The 20,916-nt window shown below is 38.9% G+C and overlaps 1 protein-coding gene across 8 annotated transcripts in view; it reads right to left on the reverse strand.

The window, feature by feature from the left end:
- TLE4 (TLE family member 4, transcriptional corepressor) overlaps nucleotides 1-20,916 on the reverse strand; it is a 116,368-nt gene that overhangs the window by 47,842 nt on the left and 47,610 nt on the right. For 4 of the 8 annotated variants that reach the window (XM_030566364.1, XM_030566360.1, XM_030566362.1 and 1 more), the window contains 2 exons: nucleotides 5,927-6,128; nucleotides 5,544-5,560 (listed from right to left, as the gene is read on the reverse strand). In XM_030566364.1, coding sequence (XP_030422224.1) covers nucleotides 5,544-5,560; nucleotides 5,927-6,128 — 219 coding nt within the window. Of the gene's footprint in view, nucleotides 1-5,543; nucleotides 5,561-5,926; nucleotides 6,132-20,916 lie in introns of all 8 variants that reach the window. The other 4 variants (XM_030566363.1, XM_030566359.1, XM_030566361.1 and 1 more) reach the window with 1 other exon arrangement.

A 20,916-nucleotide genomic window follows, 5' to 3' on the forward strand; every position in this document is an offset into this window, starting at 1 on the left:
ATAGGGACAGGATACAGAGGGATCAAGACAAATTGGAGGACTGGGCCAAAGGAAACCTGATGAGGTTCAACAAGGACAAGTGCAGAGTCATGCACTTAGGACAGAAGAATCCCATGCACTGTTACAGACTAGGGACGGAGTGGCTAGGCAGTTCTGCAAAAAAGGATCTAGAGGTTACAGTGGACGAGAAGCTGATCTGAGTCGACTGTGCTTTGCCAAGGCGGCCAATGGCATTTTGGGCTGTATAAGTAGGGGCACTGCCAGCATATCGAAGAACATGATCATTCCCCTCTATTCATCTGGAGTACTGTGTCCAGTTTTGGGCCTCACTCTACAAGAGTCCAGTGGAGGGCAACAAAAAATGATTAAGGGGCTGGAGTACATGACTCATGAGAGGAGGCTGAGGGAACTGGGATTATTTAGTCTGCAAAAGAGAAGAATGAGGGGGGATCTGATAGCTGCTTTTTCAACTACCTGAAAGGGGATTCCAAAGAGGATGGATCTAGACTGTTCTCAGTGGTACCAGATGACAGAACAAAAAGTAACAGTCTCAAGTTGCAGTGGGGAAGGTTTAGGTTGGATATTAGGAAAAACTTTTTCACTAGGAGGGTGGTGAAGAATTGGAATGGGTTACCGAGGGAGGTGGTGGAATCTCCTTCCTTAGAGGTTTTTAAAGTCAGGCTTGACAAAGCCTTGGCTGGGATGATTTAGTTGGGGATTGGTCCTGCTTTGAGCAGGGGGTTGGACTAGATGACCTCCTGAGGGCCCTTCCAACCCTGATATTCTATGAACTCAGACTTTTATTCCAACACTATGATTGCAATTTTTAATTAATTATTTATTATTATTGCTTATTTCTAATTGCAGTAGTGTCCACAAGCCCCAGGCAGAATTGGGACCCCGCTGTACTAGAGACTGTATGAATACAGACATGGGCTCTGTTCCAAAAAACTTACAATCCAAGATGAAACAAGCAAGCAAGTGTAATAAGCAATGGGGAGTAGGAGGCTAATAGAAGCAGAACCACACAGTTACATAGTTTAGCTATATGCCCAAAATGATGGTTCAAAATGCTTTTATATAAAAACAAAACAAAAAAAAAAAACCAAAAAAACCCAACAACTTACAAAGACAACAAATACCATCAGCTCTCTCTGACTGTCCCACAACATAGCCGACCCATAATTGGCCAATTTCTTGTAGGCGTCATAGCATAGAGAAAGCTAAACAAGAGGGAGAGACCATTAAACTTACATCACTTGCTCCTAGATGGTACTTTTCTCCACACATACTTCCTCCGTTTCCTTACAGGATAATTTTGCTACAGGGAATTTTGTTAGGGAACAGAAGAGAACCTGCTACCTCTTGTTAGGGGAAAATCTGGCTGGATTGTGAGGGGACATTAGGAGAAGAGTCAGGTTTCCTATTTGAGCAATTTCTATAGACATGGAAAAATCCTGGAACAATTTGCCATCAAGAATCAAGTTTTTCCATTGCAAAGTGCTTAGGAATAGCTTTTAAAACTAACCCCCATTGAGTTTTAATGCTTGCGAGAAGGAGTCAGAATATTTTGTAAAAGGTAAATTTAAATTAAAAAAGGTCTATGCTCCATCACAGTCCTTGAGACATCAGCACTTCTAGACGTGCCCCTGTGACTTACCTCTCCCTTCTGTTTGTCCTGCTGGCTTTGTATCTGTACACAGAGTTCCCATGACCCATTTTACTGAGTACTGAGTTTTTCCATACTTTAACTTTGTAAAAGATTCTGAAGACTAAATCCAACAAAAAAAAAAATAAAAAAAAAATCAGAAAGCTCCAAAAGCTTTCTTCCTCCCTGGACCCTATTGTGTTGATGCTGGACAATCTCACGGTTTTCTAGAAGGTTCCTAATTAGTTTCAATTGTCATCTGCTTACCCCAGAGATGAGTCTGGAAGGATCCCAGTCTGGTTTGGTTTATCAGCAGAAAATGTTCCATTTAGAAGGGTGATATAAACTGAAATATGATTGTGCCTTTCTTGTTTGCACCACTGCCTCAAGAACTGGCTTTTGATGTCCGTCTGCCTTACTTCACAGTTCCAACAATTGATTTTGGCTTTAATGTTCAGCAAGGACATGAATGAGGTTTTTTTTTAAAACCACATTCCCTGAAGAGTCTGTAAAATCTTGTGTGTAAGAAGTATTACCTATCCCTTCTCTTCCCCTCTCATGACCCACCCCCTCCTTCTTACCTATAGGGAGTAATTTCATACAGTGGATCCCTCTGTATGGATTCAAATTTAAATTCTCCAGTGTTAGTGAATCAACTGTTACCTTTGTCCCCAGTCAGAATTAAATGTATGGTAAAGGCTGGTGTAATTATGGAGGGCAAGTTCAATGAAGACAACTGGCTGACAGGTCAAGAGCCCTAGAATCAGTGGCAACAGATTTTTTTTTTTTTAAATAAAAGGGGGGGGGGGAAGAGAGAGAGAGAGAGAGAGAGAGAACCATATGACTGAATTCTTTTCTTCCTTCTTTATACCAATAGGTAAAAGTACCCTAATTACCTGAATCTTACAGTAAAGCATAAATTTATATTTTATGAGCTATTCTAAGATCTGCCTTGCTTAATAATCTATATCGTCAAGAAAACACTTTAAAGTTTCTCTCACAATTAAACCCAGCCACACAACCTTATATAAATCAAAATTTTGCTACCATATCAAAACGTTACACTGGGGCTGTATAATGTTGCCCATATCCTCATTACATGCTACACTAATTACTACCAGCAGATTCAGGATTTTCTGCACATTAGAGGCTTTTAGAGGAGCTATAAAAAATTTCAGGCACCATTAATTTAAATTTGTATTGAAATTTCCTTTTGACAGATGGCCAAAAATTACTTATTATTTAGAGTACCAGAGCTGCCTGTTTGCACATTAGAAGAGGAAAGGGAAAAATTAGAAGCAAGAAGGAAATTTATGTCACGTTCATTACCTGTTAAATGTTAAGGAGCATTATCCTGCATGAATAAATTATTTCATACAAGCACACAGTCTCCAGCTGCTGGCAACTGGCACGTTCTGGCTGATAAAAACCATCTCAAGTCACACAGCAGACAATCATAAAAGCCTCTCTTAACCAGGAGCCACTTAAGGGAGGACAGATCAATAGAACAAGCGACTAACTGCTACTCTGGGCATCACTGAAAACATTTAAGGAAATTAGCAAACTATTTCACCTTGCAAAGCTGGCAGCAAGCCCTAAAAACTGACACAGTCCAACTCATAATTTGAACACTATACAAGACAAACATCTATTTATAGCTATCATTCCATAATAAATCAGTACAAAATAGTCACACCTTTCTCTCAGTCTCTCTAGCCATATGTATGATCATTAATTGAATCACTCCACATAATTGCAAAACAATTTACCTTTCCAGCATGAATACAAAATATACAAAATATAGTGTACAGCTCTCACCTCTTTTTTTGGTATGGATGAGGAGGGAGAGTAGGGAAGCAAGATTTATTCTGTACTATTAGCACTATACTATTTTAATATAGTGATTATTGTAATATATACGTTAATAGAACTCCATTCAGTTTTGTGTATGTATGTACATTTTGCAAATGTGCATACATAACTCATAATGAGACAACAGTGAAGTTTTATTGTGGCTTCAGATTAATTAGACGATACAGATAGAGGAGAATTCCTGGGTAATTCTAGTCTAATGTGTACAGATTTACTTATATATTTAATCAGAGCTTTTAAAAAAAAAAAAGTCACCGAACTATTTGTCCAGGGTGAGTAGGAGATGCAGTGTCATTATCTCCTGTACCACCTAAGCTTTTGTTTAATAACAAAACTCCTGTTTCTAACCCTTGTGGTAGAGAACTTAAATAGACAGAAAAACTAATGCAGTGTTGCCTTTGCAAGTCTGCAGACAGCTGCAGCGCCTCTGCTGCTCACAGTGAAAACCGATAGTTCATGGCTGATATTCAGACATCCTTATGGCCAACAATAAAACTGACAATCAGATCAATTTCATTGTGCTTTGACTTGGCGAAGTTGTCAGTGGCAGTTAAGGCAGGCTGGGGAAAGTTTAGAGTAGAAGACACACCCAACCTGCAGCAAGAAGACCAAAGAAACAGCCCCTTTCGTCACTGCATCCAAGGGACTTGGAGGTGAGAAGGGGGAACCGAGAGTAGCCAGGAAAGAGCTTGGGGAGGAAGGATTAAAATTTATCAGAGATCTACTAGCCAGAAGATAATATGACAGACAAAACTCCAGAGCAGAGAACTCAGGTAAGAATCCTGACACCTTACCCTTCCCCAGAAGCTTTTTGTCAAGTGGAACAAAGGGTGATGACAGTGAGTTATCAGCTATGTCATCCCCCTGGACAATGTGATTGACCTTACTACCAATATTTTGTAAGCACGTGGGCAGTAAATATGGTCCTCTGGCTATTAGGCTTGGCAATTTTACCACACACTTATGTCAGATTTATTCAATTAATATATTTTTCTGCTATTTGACCAGCCCGAGTCGTAAATTACATTTTTAAATAAAAATTAGAAAGTTGACTGAAAATTTGTTATAACTGTTAAATGTACACGTTTTATTCCTTTGGAAGGCATGGCCAGAAATACATTCCCCCACCCACATTTCATACTTGACAGTGCCTGTTTAGGCTAATTCTTATGCCTAGTAGAAGACAAGTACATTTTTAAAAACCTGGATTTGGAAATTCACACACAATTTGATTGTACTCCAGGTATGAATGAGCATCCTGGTATACCTGTTTATACAAACAAAAATACACTAGTACATTCATAAACTATGCAAGTCACTCTGTACATGTCATGTGTCCCTTTATAAATACTGGAATTTATATGGCCTTGCAAACACTCATGCTATCTACCTATAGAGATTAATTCAGGGTATGTGGAGAAAAGGGGAGGATTGAGAGGGGATTAATGTGATGGTCATATTTTATTGGCTTGAAAAAAAACAGGTTGCCTATACCACTTCAGATAAGGCTAAAGAATAAACCATTTCTAACAGGGATAACCCGAATGGTTAGGAGGTAGAGAAAATTTTATTTCCACAGCTTGTCCAGTTTATTTTTCCTTCCACGTTTGCAGACAAGTTTATATTTTTAAATATTCAGAGTATAGGTCTGCAGTCTCGAAATAGTTATTACCACCTGCTAGCCCATTTCCCCTCCGCCTCCTTTGCTCTCAAGTGGGACATAAGAACTGCTCTGCTCTTCCAAATGTAGGAACAGGATGTAAGTCTGAAGACTCAGCCAAAGAGAAAAGATGGGATAATTAAACTCATTGGCTAATAAATCATCCTGCAATCCTAGACATGTATATGATTAGACACTTTCTTAATGAAATACTGTATCTACAGGAGATTCTGCTCATCAGTACAAATATCACAATCCAGTTTCAATTCATGACATTTTGTACATTTCTAGTTCAAACTGCAATAAAATGTACTGCACAGTTCTTTTTAAGTTGCTCCTTCCACCTATGAAATAGAGTCCTACCTTTATGGAGTCTCTGTCTGCATAGAACAGCAGCAACACAAGCAGGAAGAGGAGGCGGTGGCAGGGGGAAAATACAAAGAGAAAAGTACTAGTTAGTTTACATAAAATTACACATTTATCATACTTGGAAGAAAAAAAATCATGATGTCTTAAATAATAAATTGCACAGATGTTAACTTCTCTGTACAGTTAATTATTAATATTGTACAACCAGATTTATAAGCCTGATTTCCACCATTTGAACACATTTTCTTATTGTCTACAATTAGGTAATAAATACTGGAGCAATTATATGGGAGTTCTTGTGAAAACTGTTTTCTTAGAGAAGAGACAAGCAAAAAGCACGGACGAGCTAAGCCTTGTGCTCATCTAGCAGCTCCTACCTCTTTGATGATCATTTTCATGATGCTTCTTTTCATCTTTAATTGGTAGGTGGGACTGTCCGCCCAGCGCGCTGGATAGGGCCAGGAGGCCAGCACTGCTGCCAATTGGTGGGATGGCTGGAGGCTGCAAGCCTGAAGGGTGCGGAGTGAGAGGCACTGGGAGACCATGTCCATGTGATAAATGCTGGGCCTGGAGTTGTTGCTGCTGTGAGAAATTAAACACAGATATTGAACTTGTTCTGAGAAAGTGGGTTTAAACTATTGATACATATAGATATATGTCAATAAACACACACATTTTGTGTTTTCAGAGATGACTACATATTTGGGCACAATACTGACTTTAAATCTCATTCAGATTGGAGGTTGAATTAACCAAGAAAAAAAGATATTGAGAATCAAGTAAACAGATTTGCCAGTTCTAGTTAAACTCTATTTCCTCTGACAGAAGTCATGGATTTTCTTCTTACAGGAAGAGACACACCACATACATGTCTAATCAAAACATATGTGAATAACTATACAAGCAGTTATAGCAGGGGAAAAAAGCTGAAAACTGAGAAAATTAAACAGTTAAACAGTTCTCCCAGCGCTACTACACAGCATGCAGTGAGAGTTAATTTGAAAGAGAAAACCTGAATTAACAATCCAGAAAAAGGAAACTGGTTGCAGTCACCGTTTTAAGCCCTTTAAGTGTCCTCAGCGGTACTTCAGCAAATTACTAAAGAAAATCTAATGTAGCAAGGCTTGGGTCCTCCTGTAGGCTTGCTCAATAATGCTGAAATAATTGGGCACTCTGTGCACGTTTAGTGATGCTCGAATGAAAAGCTAGAGGCCTGCCCTTGTACTCTTCTCTAGCTGCTGACTCTGTGTTGTGACAGGTTTATTTGAGTGGGACTGTGATGCATGCACCAGTAACTGCGCTGACAAGAGTTTAAAGTCATTTTTACCAGTACACTGGCAACACATAGAAAACCCTTGAGAGGTTAGAACTGGAGTGCTTGACCTCAGCCAAGGCTGCATCAAGCTCTGTGCTTTACTAACCATTGTGGGGTAGATGGTTTGTTATAGATATTGAAGGGAAAGAAAGAAAAGGGGAGGGGGCATGTTACGTTAACTATATCCCATCAGGGATCTGCTCAGCTCAAGACTTACCCAATAATAGTCAGTCAACCAAATTTTTGTTCATACAGTTACTAGATTAGCTTTAAAATTTGTTTTTACTTTTAGAGTTGCCACTTCTCACGACTAACTAATGGTAAAATCAAATCAAATCCCTTATTATGAGATATCTGGTCCTGCTTTTTTTTTTTAAATCTTTGATTTAATAGAAAATTTACCCCCCAAACCACCACTCCGTCTTCTGATTTTAATGGATCAAGATGCTTATGGACTGTCCATTAGTTCTCCCTCCCTCCCTGGCTTTAAACCTGAATTAAGAATGAGTTTGGTTTAAAATAGTATAACCAATATAAAAAATGATGAATAGTTTGTCTGAAACGTTACTGGTAGGTATTTGCATTTTCTAAAGACGCTACTCTTAAAACACAGACACCCTTTCATAGTTTTTGAAATGTAACACTGGTTTTGCAATCAAAATGGGTAGAGCCAATCCTATCCTACCCCACCTTTATCAATAAAACAAAAGAAGCAGAATTCTCCTAGGAAGAGGGAAGTAGCCGCCAGCCCTAAACCTGCTCATCAGCCAACATCATTCTAGTAAGGTTCCACTCCTTGTGGAAAGCATCAAATGTGCGTGTTTAATGCTCTTATGGAACGATGCTTTATTGCTCAGAATTTAAAATGACAATGATGCATTGTTTAGCTGCAGGGGTTGAATGTAGCTGCTTTGCAGCTACTCTGCAAGATGGTATTTATTTAGGAGAATGACACGCAGTACTCCAGCATCAAAGTTTTTTTTTTTTTTTTTTTTTTTTTTAATAAAAGAGCATTGGGAAGAAAGCTGCCAAACTGAGAATTGCACATAAACTGATGCAGCACTGTCTGCCTGGGTCTGCAGAGAGCCTCAAATGATAATTCAGAGGAGTCAGAAATTCTGTCCTCAATGGGGTATTAACACGGACAGAAAATAATGTCAACATTAACTATCTCACAGAGGATCAAATTATATAAGAAAAAAAGGACACTCGTGAAGTACAGTACAGCAAAAATCTACAATGTATTGTGTGTCTGGTGGCTGTACCTTGATTTGTAGACAGAGCTTGGGGAATATCATTCCCCCCCACACCCTAATTCCATCCATTTTTCCGCTGACATTTCTAAAGTAAGCATCTGCTTTCATCAGTACTATAGTGGTACCATGCTCTGTATCACTGATGCAGCAAACAGCATTAGCATTTTCTATAAATAAATTAGATGTTATAAGCAATATGCATAATGACACCTCTGGTAGAAGTCTACATGTTTCCTTTACAACGGCTCATCCTCAGTGGCTTCTAACTTTCTCAAAGCTGTATCTTCAGATGAAATTTGGCTCGCTTGCTCTTGGTCAAGAAATGATTTGTTTTCTCTGCCAGTTTAATTAAAAATAGTTGAGTTGTTTTCAAGCATGAAAGGAGCGGGAGAACAAAATGGCAGGTTTTCTGCTGGGGGAAAAAAAAACCAACCCATTTGCAATCTTTCTTTGAACAGCTCATGCACCTCAGCAGAAAGGGCTAGAAACTTGAAATTCGCCAGGGTCATAGCCCCTTAGTCCCAAAGGTGCCTTGACTGGCCAAAGGGAAGTTAGATTTGATTTGGCCAAGTTGCAATGATTTAAAGAGAACAGCCTGAGGACGTACACTGGATTGTATTAAATGATTAAAACTACAGAACTCCTATGGATACTGAATATGTGTACTTTATAAACTGAGTGGAAATTTCCATGGAATAATGTCTCAGGATCCCACTGGATGTGCACACCTGCTTATACTGCAGTGGAGCTGCAGGTTTAAGAGGTTATGATTTGTACTCATGCACACAGAAGGAGGAAGGGCTCTGAGTACTGGGAACTGAAGGCGGCAGGAGTCCTGAAGAAAAAGTAGTATGAACATAAAATTAAAGGCTGTGTGGTAGAGTATATGCACAAGGGGTAAGTGTTAGAAGTTTCCTGTGCATCTTTAACTGCCATTTTGTGATCTTTGGCATGTGTAACTATACTCGGACAATACACACACTGGCACCAATTCTCCACTGTGTCCAACTGGGCTCACTGGTCTCAAGCCTCTTGACCCCAGTGGAAGTTAGACAAGCATAGGGCCTACTCTAGCCTCAATCCCTGGTGCAAGCACTAAGTCAGCAGGGGATCAGATGTAATGGATGCCCTTCTCACCCAGCGCTCACCCTGGGGTAGGGTTGGGTTGGGCAGGGCAGCTGGCATAGGGCTGTTGGACATTATTCTTTGCAGAGAGTTCTCCAGGAGAAAGCTCCAGCAGGTTTAAATTTACTTTGTCACACAACTGAACACAGAAGATCAGAAAATCTGGCTCCGTGCTGACAGTTTTGTGAAGCTGGAATTTATCTGAACTGAAAAGCACTAACTTTGAAATCATGATTCATCTATGTTCCAAAATTGTAAGGCTTTCTCCCCTTTCTGTGAGAGAACTGTACACCAACATGCAACACAACATTAATTAGCATACTCTACATCTGAAGTAAAGTTTAAAAGGACCGGACATTAATGAGAAACAATCTTTAATGGAAAGAGCTAGCTGTGTACATGCCTAAACTGAATACCTAGGTGATTTTATTGTTGTAATTATTTTGCTCCCTTTACCCCCTTCCTTTATTTGTTACCCCTAATTATATAACTTCAAAACACTCGCATATGTGGTTTGCTTTACACACACCCAGTCCTGTGGACTACAGTGGGATTATCCACATACATAAAGTTAAGCATGTGCTTAAGTGTCTGCAGGATTAGGGCATAAGAGTATAAACTCTAAGGCAGGACATATGTCTTTCTATTTGTACTATAAACTGCCCAGAATAATTTTGGGTGCTTAATCATAACAATTAACTCAATTGAAGAAGCTTTTTTTTTTTTATAATCTAAAACTAGCTGAGAAGTACAATATAGAATACTGCTGAATGTATTTGTTATTTCATCAAGTGCTGTTCAAGACAGAACATTACAAAGGTGGAAAGGAATCAAGTAAGTGAGAGGTAACCCAAAAATGCAAATATTTTAAAAAATACATTAAGCAAAATGCTTGTTGAAACAATCTAGGTATTTGAAACAGAGATCAAATGTTTGAAAACATATCAAAAAGATAAAATACTGATTAACAACAGATGTTAACAGATTCGCTAAGATTTTTCTTACAGATACTCTACAGTGACATCCTTGTTTACAATTGTGAAACTACTCTTGTCTTCTAAATGGATAGTTTGAAGTATTTTACAAAAAGTTTCTCTATCTGGAGACTGAATATCACTGATTTCTACCAAGGAGATTCTAAATATTGATGCTAAGCTTAACTCCCTTGCCCCATCATCTTAAAAAAAAAAATCAAATATATAGTAAAATGTGATAATAAACCCACTAACAAATTAGCTTCTAATGTTCGCTTGTTATAGTCAGCACAATCAAAGCCTATTTTCCTGGAAAGGATTCAAGTTTCTACTGGATACTTTCCAAGCAGCTCTGTGTCAGAGTAATCTACCGCTTTTCCCTTTATAGACCCTGAAAACTCACTGCTATTATCCAAACCACCCAAACATCCTCCTCTAACCCGGAGACATTTTTGATGTGAACAAATGAATCTATATATTCTGTGTGTGCACACATACATGCGTGAACACCCACACTACTTTCAACAGAGTAGAGGAGGGGAGGAAACAAAGGAAGTATCCAGAAAAAATATTATTAGATTTCATAGATTACATGATTGCTCAGGTCAAATCATAATTAAGACTGCATCACATATAAAACAGCTACAAGAAACTGAAGCAGGTGAAAGGGAAAGGAAGGACAAAAACCCATGGAGGGGGAAGCACTTAATATCAATATCTGGTGCAAACATCAGCAAGTAAAGCAATTAAATAAGAGGAGATTAGAGTACTTTGGCACCCATGACTCTGGGTGTGTTAAGAAAAAAATAGTGTCTTGGAAATCCTGCATCTAACATGACATGCACAGACCTCTTAATATCACCTGCCACAATCATCACTAGTTGTATATTTCCTCCCACAGGCACACAGGTCTCCCTTCTGAGGTAATGCCACACAACTCCTCCTCGCCCCATACGCACACACATTTTTCTGATAACCTAATGAATAATGTAACAGTAAGAAAAGACATGGTAAAATCAGCTGCAAAAAGAGATCCATGCAAGAGCCCCTCCATAAAGATGAAAAATATTGCTAAATGTATGCAATATATGAGACTGGTTTGCTGTAATTGAGGTAGCAGAATTCATGTAACACAGAAGATGGCCTGATTTCTTCGAAGTCTCACTACACAGAGAGCCATCACTTTGCAAATTGGAATGCTTGGTATGGTGAGTGGAAGGGTATTAGACACAGGTGAGCTCTCAGAACAGTTCCTTCTCACACACACAGCTAATTTACCGGAAAAAGCTGATGGATTTCATTTCTGACCACAAAGAGGAACAAGAGTGCTTTCAATGAATGCTTGTAGTAGGGAAAGACTGGGAAGAGAAAGTAAAAAAAGAGGCAAAAAGGAGACAGGGAAAAAAAGACCACAGGAAAAAACCAATGGCAAATTTCTTATTTCTTCACGGACATGGATTTAAATCCTAGAAACACTGGACAATGTGAAGGAAGGAAAGGGAACCAGGCTTGGATGACTGGAGGTGGCGGGGTGGAGGGGGAAGGAGATTGTCACTGTCATAATATGAAGTAGACTATTTAACATAACCATATATATACAAAATACTGAAGAAACTGTTGGAAGCACTTATTATCCAAGTGCCTCCAGGATTCTTTGAATGGCTTAGAACGGTGGGTGCCAGCCAATGGACCACTGCGGCGGTAGAGCACCCGCCGAAATACCGCCGAATTTCAGCGGCATTTCGGCGGCGACGCCTCTCGATGACATCGCTTGCCATCAACAAGCAACGTCAGTGAGAGGCGTCCCCAATGAAATTCAGGGGCGACGCCTCTCAATGACATCACTTGTCGGCGACAAGCATTGTTACTGAAAGACGTCCCTGCCAAAATGCTGCTGCGGCATTTTGGTGGGTGACCTCCCGGGGGCCAGGATGCGAGCCCATTAACATGTCCCTGCGGGCGTCATTGGGCACCGCGTTGGGGACCCCTGGCCTAGAAAGACAATACACCCAGAAACACCAAGTGGAATGAAAGACAAAATATGAGTACATTTCCATTCTTCGTTTTGAGTACAGATACTAGGTATCACCGTTCATCCATTCTGTACAGAGATTTCTTAAATCAACAATATAGCCTAGGGCTATAAAAGGAAACAAACCAACCAACCAAAAAAAGATTCAGCCAAAGAAATGCAGCAAACCTTTTATAAAAGAACACATGTTTAGTCACTTGCAAAAATCAGTGTGCACGTTTTTGCTGAGCATTTGGAATTCAGGATCTTATTTTAATGACAGGAGTTCCCACCCACACATTTTTGAATTATAAATGAGGGCTTGTCTATCCTTTAAATGCTGCAGCGGCACAGTTGTGCCACTGCAACCATGCTGCTGGAGCACTTCAGGTAGATACTACTACACTGATGGGAGGCATTCTCCCCTTGGCATAGGTAATCCCACCTCCCTGAGAGACCGTAGCTAGGTCGATGGAAGAATTCTCCCGTCAGCCTGGTGCTGACTATATGGGGATGTAATTCAACTCATCTACACCACTCAAAAATGTGGATTTTTCCCACCCCTGTGCAACGTCAATATGGTGACCTGGATCACCCATGGAAAAAAAAAAAATTAGCGGGTGCTTAGCACCCACTGGCAGCCAAGTTTCCCTCCCTCCCACCCACCCTCAGTGCCTCCCACAACCACCAGCCCTGCCAATCAACTTCTCCCTCACCCTCCCAATGTCTCCTGCTCACTGTGGATCAGCTGTTCTGCAGTGTGCCAGAGGTGCTGGGAGGAAGGGACATGCTTGGGGGAGGGGCGGAACTGAGTGGCAAAAGGCAGGGTGGGGCACTGGGGGAAGGGGTGGAGTGGAGCAGGGTATGGAAGGGGGTCTGGGGCTGAGCAGCGGTTGAGCACCCCCAGGGAAAATTGCAAGCCAGCACCTGTGATGGCGACCTAATTTTCTAGTGTAAACTAGGGCCTGAATAGTAGGAAGAGAAAAGAGAACATTTGGAATCACCTTCTGGATAAAGGGCAGAAATTCTTGCAAAAAATTATTCCACTTAAGCCCTTTTTTAAAAGTGTCACCACTGCTAACTAATAAAAAGGGAACTTTTATTCCTCATGGATGAAATTCACCTGTCGCAACAGAAAAGGCAGAAGTCTCCATATACAGCAGAACCTCCAACATTCCACTTGCAGGGTGCTGGCAGGAGCACTGGGACCTACACCACCACCTATGCACAGATCAGAATGGAGAACAAAGATGAGGGTGATCTGGCAAGGGCTAGTAATGGCAACAATTGGATTACAATTACACACATTCAATGGCAACAGCTGCCCACACATAGGATGCACAGAAGTAACACCACCTATTTCAGCTAAATGCTCTATCCACACATTGAGGGAAATGGATTTAATCTCCATACCTCTTGTGTGTGTGTGTCTCCTTGCACAATGCCTAAGAGACTGTGGAGCGTTTGTGTCATGCACTTATAACTTAGAGGCTGCAGAAAGGTTTGGTGGGGAGAGGGAGAGGGATCTTTGCACCACATCCCTTTCTTTATGGGTGGACGCGAGGAGGTCCATAAACTACAAAATAGGCAGTCCTAAAACTTGTGTTGTAAAATAGGTTCATGGTATGAAAAAAGTATGGAACCACTGATCTATGGAAATTTGAAGGAATGCCACATGAGATTCATGAGTCATACTACAGAACCTTTAGGGGCTAGAAGAGTTTAGCAATGCCCCTCACCACCTACAGGTTTGAACGTAGGGCCTCTAGATCTAAAAAATGAGCTTGTATTGCTTGAGCCATTAGCATGGAGTCAGCAATAGACTCAAACCTCTGAGGTCTAACCACTAGAGGAGGGCAAAGAGCCACACTGAGTTAGCCTGAGTTACGTAAGAACGCAAGGCCTGACATTAAAAACAAATAGGTTTGTATTTGTTTATCTTGCTTTTACATCTAAAATGATTCTTCATCCTCCTAGTTTTTAACTGCTAGGCACAAAATTGCTTGATGGCTATTTTTAATATCCACAGTGACTAATTCTTATACTATGCAACATTTTTAAGTATTTAAATGTTTATATTATATGCCTATTTTTTTACAGACACATACCTTCAACTTCAGCACACCTTTTACTTGGGATAGAAATTTGTTAGTAGGCAACTTCTTGGCATCAATCCATTCTTTTCAATACATTCTGTTCCTCAGGAGATCTCCACTTATGTTACACTTCTGCTCATATTTAGGCCAATTAAAAAATTCCCATTGATCTCAGGGAGAGAAGGATTGGACCCACAGACCACAATTCTGTACTGACATAAGTGGATACACTCCCAGCTCTTCAAACAGGGCTCTAATTAGGACCTATGCCCTTTTATTTCTAAAATTTCAGCATTCCAGTCTCTCTCGTCTCCATTATTCAAATAACCGAAATCCAGAATAATTTTTGTTGCCCTCTAGGGCAGCTTCCGCTTACAGCAGCTTGGGTAAAGAAAGGTCCTGTCAAGTGCTTTAGGAACTTGGACTAAGAAAAGGTAAGTTAAATTTACAGCTGTCAGACAGAGAGAGATCCTGGGAGACCCACTTAAATCGCTGTACCTCATAGAATCATAGGACTTTAAGGTCAGAAGGGACCATTATCATCATCTAGTCTAACCTCTTGCACAATGCAGACCATAGAATGTCACCCACTCACTCCTGTATCAAATCCATGTCAGAGCCTCAGTTTCCACATATTTAAAATGGAGAAAGTACTTCCTTACTCTACAATTGGTTTTTTAGGATAAAGTCATTCACATTACTGAGGTGTTTAAACACGATAGTGATGTGGGCTGCACAGATACATAGTATATAAAACCCTCCAAAATTGTAAACAGTATGCAAGAAATGGTCTTAAATAATGCATCATCCACTAATTTCAAAAAATTTGAACTTCAGACAACGTCTGTTTTATTCCTTCTGCCACACGCTAATGTCCCTAATTATTCTTTCTCCAATAATTTAGACCCCCAGGCCACAAAAGCATGGTAGCCCATGCTTAACTTGACGCACGACTAGTCCATCAGAGTCAACAGACCTATTTGTGCTTACAGATAAACATGTTAAGTGCTCTATTGGATCAGGGCCCTGTTAATTCTTGAGTGCTTCAGCCTACAAAATAGGACTGAAAAAAAGGTCTACATCATGGATGTAGTGTATTTAGAGACTATTTTAGAACACTAGTTTTAAAGAAACCATGACTCTCTTGATAATGACTTCACATATTCCCCAGGCAGGCTCATGTAATGACAACTGGATTTCCCTCTGGTACTTTTGCATCCTTATTTTTCCAGTTGTGTATTTTCCAGAATGTGATCATTAGGAAATCTCCACCCACACCATACTGCACAATCACATATGTATATCACAGAATCCATTTTCCCTCTGATGCACCAGTGAAGGCCACTGCTGAAGGCAACATACTGTGCTTGATGGACCAATGGTCTGATGTGGAATGACAAATCCTAGGTTTGGTTTGTCAGCAGCTTGTGTGTGTTAGATTATAGACCACCTAAGCAATTTCTTTTCTCCCTCTTTTCTTCTTTGTATGAAGTGCTAGCTTATAAAAAACAGAGGGAAAATATTGCAGGTGGTTGTTTGTAACACATGCTGTTGCCACAGAACTTGAAGCAAATTCTCCACAGGGCTTCACACACCTGAAGAGACTAAAATTCAAAGAGATATGGTGGTCACATAGCTTAGTTGCAAGGATTTTGAAGACCTTGAGAAACGTGGAGTCAGAAGCCATGCCTTCCCCCGTTCAAATATGATCCTGATCATATCATACGCACTTATTTAAATCGCAATGAGTAAGACCTCTGACTTCAACTTACTGGTGAGTGGGAAGTAATAAGTGACTTGCAGCCTGTATTGCAGCATGTCACTGGGTACTCTGGTGGTGACAGGCCAATATAATTCAACAATTAGGAAACCTAGCAAGAGCAGAGAAATGGCAAGGTTCTATTCCAAACATAAACAAGGCTCTTTTAAAAATATACACACCAGGAACAGCTGTCAAGGAAACATAGGTACTGGAACTAGGGGTGCTACTGCACCCCCTGGCTTGAAGTAATGTCCATCATACACAGGGTTTACAGTTTGATTCAATGGCTCTCAGCACCCCCACTATACAAAATTGTTCAAGCACCCCTGCAAGGAAATACTAAAACAAATAAATATCTGCATTAAAATTAACTGCCTAAACCCCCCCAAATAGGATTCAGGTTCTCTTATTTTTTCAGCCCTTCTGAATTACAGCAAGTGCTAAGAAGGGGAGGAGACTTGTTTAAATCATGCTTCAACTGCTATAAGGTTCTGTAGCTCACACATGGGTATGGGGAGAAACCCAACCACTCTAAGAACAGCATCATTTGCTACTAGGGTTGCCAATTTTGGTTGGATGTATTCCTGGAGATTTTATCACATAACATAATCTTTAATTAAAGGATTAATCTTTAATTCCTGGAGACTCCAGGCCAATTCTAGACGGCTGGCAACCCTACTTGCAACCTATCAGTTTTTAGATGAACAATTCAGAAGTAGTTACCAATATTACAGCCTTCTGCACCAGGTTAAATCAAAACTCAAAAAGGATAAATAAATCACTTGAAAGCACTAGATAACATCACAAATTGCAAGTCATTTGATCCAAGCCATCTTGCATTTTCAATACACAAACACTGAATACAGTAATTAAATACGACACACAGTGCATTTCAATATTTCCTTGGGCATAAGATGCAAATAAATACAATACAAAACAGATACACCATTGAGCCAACCTCCTCTTCTGCCTTCCCACCATAACAATCTGTGTACAGTATACAGCAGGTGGCCAATTTGTTTTTACAGACTTTAAGCTCCAAGCACTGCTTAATATGGGCAGAGCCTTTGATCAAACAATAAAAAAAGACAGAAAGAAATCATTGTTGCATACGGGTCACAGTGCATTTAGTAATTTATACTGCACCCTCCTTCCTCTCAGAGGTTACCATCTTTGAATGCACACAGTTGGCAAAGATGACTTTACTGAACAAACTGAAATTAAAAGATCCACAATTTACAGAGAAAAAGCTCCGCTTGCCCCTCCGACAAATAGATACAATGTCTAGATGTTTAGATCTGGAAGAAAAGCTAGCTCCTCTTCCCTTCTAAAAATCCAGGGCCAGAGCCTCAGTGCATCTTCAACAAAGCTACACCAGATTACATCACGTGAGGATCTGGTTGAGACCACAGGCCCTTACTCTTACCTACACTGTAATCTCGTTTGAAAGTCAGAGAGAAGACTTTGCACAGGGAGTCAGAAATTGCTCTATATGTTAAGCACCAGTGCAAAAACGCACTAGCATTTAGCAGCAGGAGCTCTGGACCACTGGCACCAAGGGAATAACAGCATGCATTGATGCTAAGTTTTTATTAGAACTTGTGTGCACTTATTTACACCACACCGCTTTCTAAGATCCTCATATCTGTGAATGCATAAAAGATGACATTGTTTTCTTAAGAGGTATTGTTCCACATTTCTGCTGTGAAAGTATGAGAGGTTTGGCTGATGGACTACTCATATTAAAAAACCACGTAGCTTCCGAGTTCAGGCAAACAAGTGTTTCAGTCTAAAACATGGAATGGAAATTTTGACAACTGGTGTATTGAAGAGGGAACTTTATAGCTTGATAATTACATCACAATATAAAAAAAGGGTCCTTTTCTCCAAAAACTGCCAGTTGCTTTAAAAAACAGAATCTTATTTTTAAAGAAGAAGATAATAAAACTGACAAACAAAACAAAATGCTTACAAATTAAACCAAAGCTGCTGCTTTTTTTTTTTTTTTTTTTAACTCAAACATATAGATTGGTAAAGAGAAAATCATTTAAATCATATCCTTAGTAATACAAGTAATATTTAAATAGATTTAATAGTGCTGCTCCAAGCCAATGAATTATGAGTTTAAAACCTATTAAAATGTAATGTTTTTTTCCTGAGCTGAGGGGAGAGAGATTTAAATCCACTGAATTTTAATATTTCAGCTTGAGCTGCAGGAGGTAGAGAAAGTCCAAATGAACTATTCCATCAGCACCATTCAAGCATGAACATTTTAATCAGTTTTACTTCCTTGGAGTTCTCTAACACAGTTTACGCTGTCATTCTGAAAGCACTTAACACAGAGAGTATGAAAAACCACCAAGGCTTGTTATTGCCTTCACAATTGATGGCAAATAATTTTGCAGACTTCCTATCATTAAAATGTCACTGCTAAAAATGGAGGTTCAGCATATCTTGTGCTAAACTGCTTTTTCTTTGAATACCATCACATACCTATTCTTTTTGGGGTTTTGGAACATTTCTCTCTCTATGATAAACAAGCATATGAACGGTGGTCTCCATTTCTGTCTTACTACCTAGAGTGTAGTTGAACATATATACAATTCTAAATATGCATACTAAAGAAACCAAAAACAGAAAAAAAAATATTCTGATTACACATTAGTGCTTTTTCCCTTTATTAAAATATAACTACATTCACACAGCATGTTCTGATTATACAGAATAATGGATTAAAAAATATTTTAGAGACGTTAGATGAGTGTTTAATAATACAGGAAATGAAAACATCATTCCTAATTAGATCACAGTACTGATTTAAGATTACAATGTGTGTTGCTCCAACAGTATGATCTTGCCATTTCTAATTTAAAAACACAGTGGCACATGACAAGATCAACTGGAAACAATATTCCTTATCCCAACAGTGTGAACATGGAAGGGTTCAAATTGTTCAAGAGAACTGATTCAAAATAAGATCTCTAATCAACAATATAGACTATTGAAAACATCATTTAAAAAGTCTGCATACATTTAAGTTTAAAAAATATTGCTCTGGTATATTTAGGATATCTAGGTATTTTGTCCTCCCCCAATCCTTCACCATTTCTTAAAAAAAAAAAAATTTTTACTTGTTTCAATCTGTCAACAGCTTTAAACTGAACATGACCTGTGAAAGAAGTCATTATAACCGTGTTTCATTCCATTAAACACAACTAGCTTATTGTCAAGAGAACAAGCAGTCTCTCCAGGTTCCAGGCTCACTTCAGTATTTTGCATTTAAACTGCATGGATCAGTGATTTGGTTCATTTACCAATGAAGATAGAATAATACTGTGAAGTTAAAAAGGTGCTTCATCAGATTTCATTAAATCCAAGTACATTCGTATAAAAATATATACATGAGACTCAAAGAAAGAAACTCAGATAATTTGCGTACATTCATTTTTCTCTTGTGCCATCCTTAGCTCTCACAGTATCCAGTTCTGAAATCTTAAGCCACAGTCCACTATTCAAATCAAAAAGGGCTTTTGCCCTGGGATCTCAGTATACAGTAAGCATTATACAGGGCCCTCAGTATACAGAAACTTAATATCCACAATTATATTTTAAAAATTGTAAGTCCAGTACAACTTCAGCTCAGAACTAAATGGTTATTAAAAAGATTATTTAAAAAAAAAATTGTAAACAGCCACTGAGTAGTGGATCTTTTTAAAAAGACCACAATGTTACAACAGGAATTCAGGCAGATATAGCAAACTGCAAACTAACAAGACAGAGCATAATTAGAGTTTTTTAAAAAGACCTCGTATGTTCTAATTATGTACTTTGCTTTTTAAGTGTGCCAGAGTTTTTCTAGTGCTACAGTTATAAATTTTGCTTTTATTTTCTGTGCATATAGATTTATTCATGGGTATCCAAACACCTAAAATTTACACTAATTTGATAACTTGCTATCCTATTCAATCAGTTTTCCTAATAAATTACAACAGATTACTCCTTTTATAATAATAATTTAGGCCACAAACAAGACTTTTTCAGTCAGTAATACTGCAGTTTTATCAAAAACTAATGAGAGATCCACATAAAATACCCTCCCTTTCCAAATAAAAACTAAGAGTGTACAAAAGAAATACAGTAAGTACAAATTATTTTTTGTGGGGAAGGTAAATGGGGAGTTATCTTCTTCAAGCCACAAATTACAGCCATTATGAAATCTGGGACAGATAGAATTTCAATCAATCTGAAAAAGTAGGTTCAGATAGCCTTGGACAAAATAGGAAATTTAGTTCTATCCTTTAGAAAAGAAGATCCTCAAACTCTTGAATAAGCATCTATTTGTTTATATTTAGTGTGTGTGTTTTAGTTCATGGAAAGCAGGATAAACTTTAAACAAGCAAAATCTGCAACATCTGTAATAATGCCACGAATTTTACATTAATACCTGATTCTCCACTAGGAAGAAAACATATTATAGATTCTTCAAGAAATGTAATGTTGAGTCACACACACACACAAATTTATAAACAAAGTATGCGTATATATGCAGGCACACGCAAACTGCAATGCACAGAGACATGCAGCACATGCACATCTACCTTTAAAAAAATCTTTTGCAACTTACTTTAGGCAAATAATGTTAATAGTAGGCAGTATTTTGGTTAGGTAATGAAAACTAATTGGGAAATTATTCATCTCCCACTCTCCTCACTGGAGCGTAAAAGACATACAACAAATGTTATTCATGAGTCTACACGACTCGCTCTGATTCATCCCCTTCTTTCCAAGGGGCACTTCACAGGAAATAAAGGTTACTCTTTTCCATTTA

Source organism: Gopherus evgoodei, chromosome 6 (genome assembly GCF_007399415.2).
Source record: "Gopherus evgoodei ecotype Sinaloan lineage chromosome 6, rGopEvg1_v1.p, whole genome shotgun sequence".
In the NCBI taxonomy this organism is placed as follows: Eukaryota; Metazoa; Chordata; order Testudines; family Testudinidae; genus Gopherus; species Gopherus evgoodei.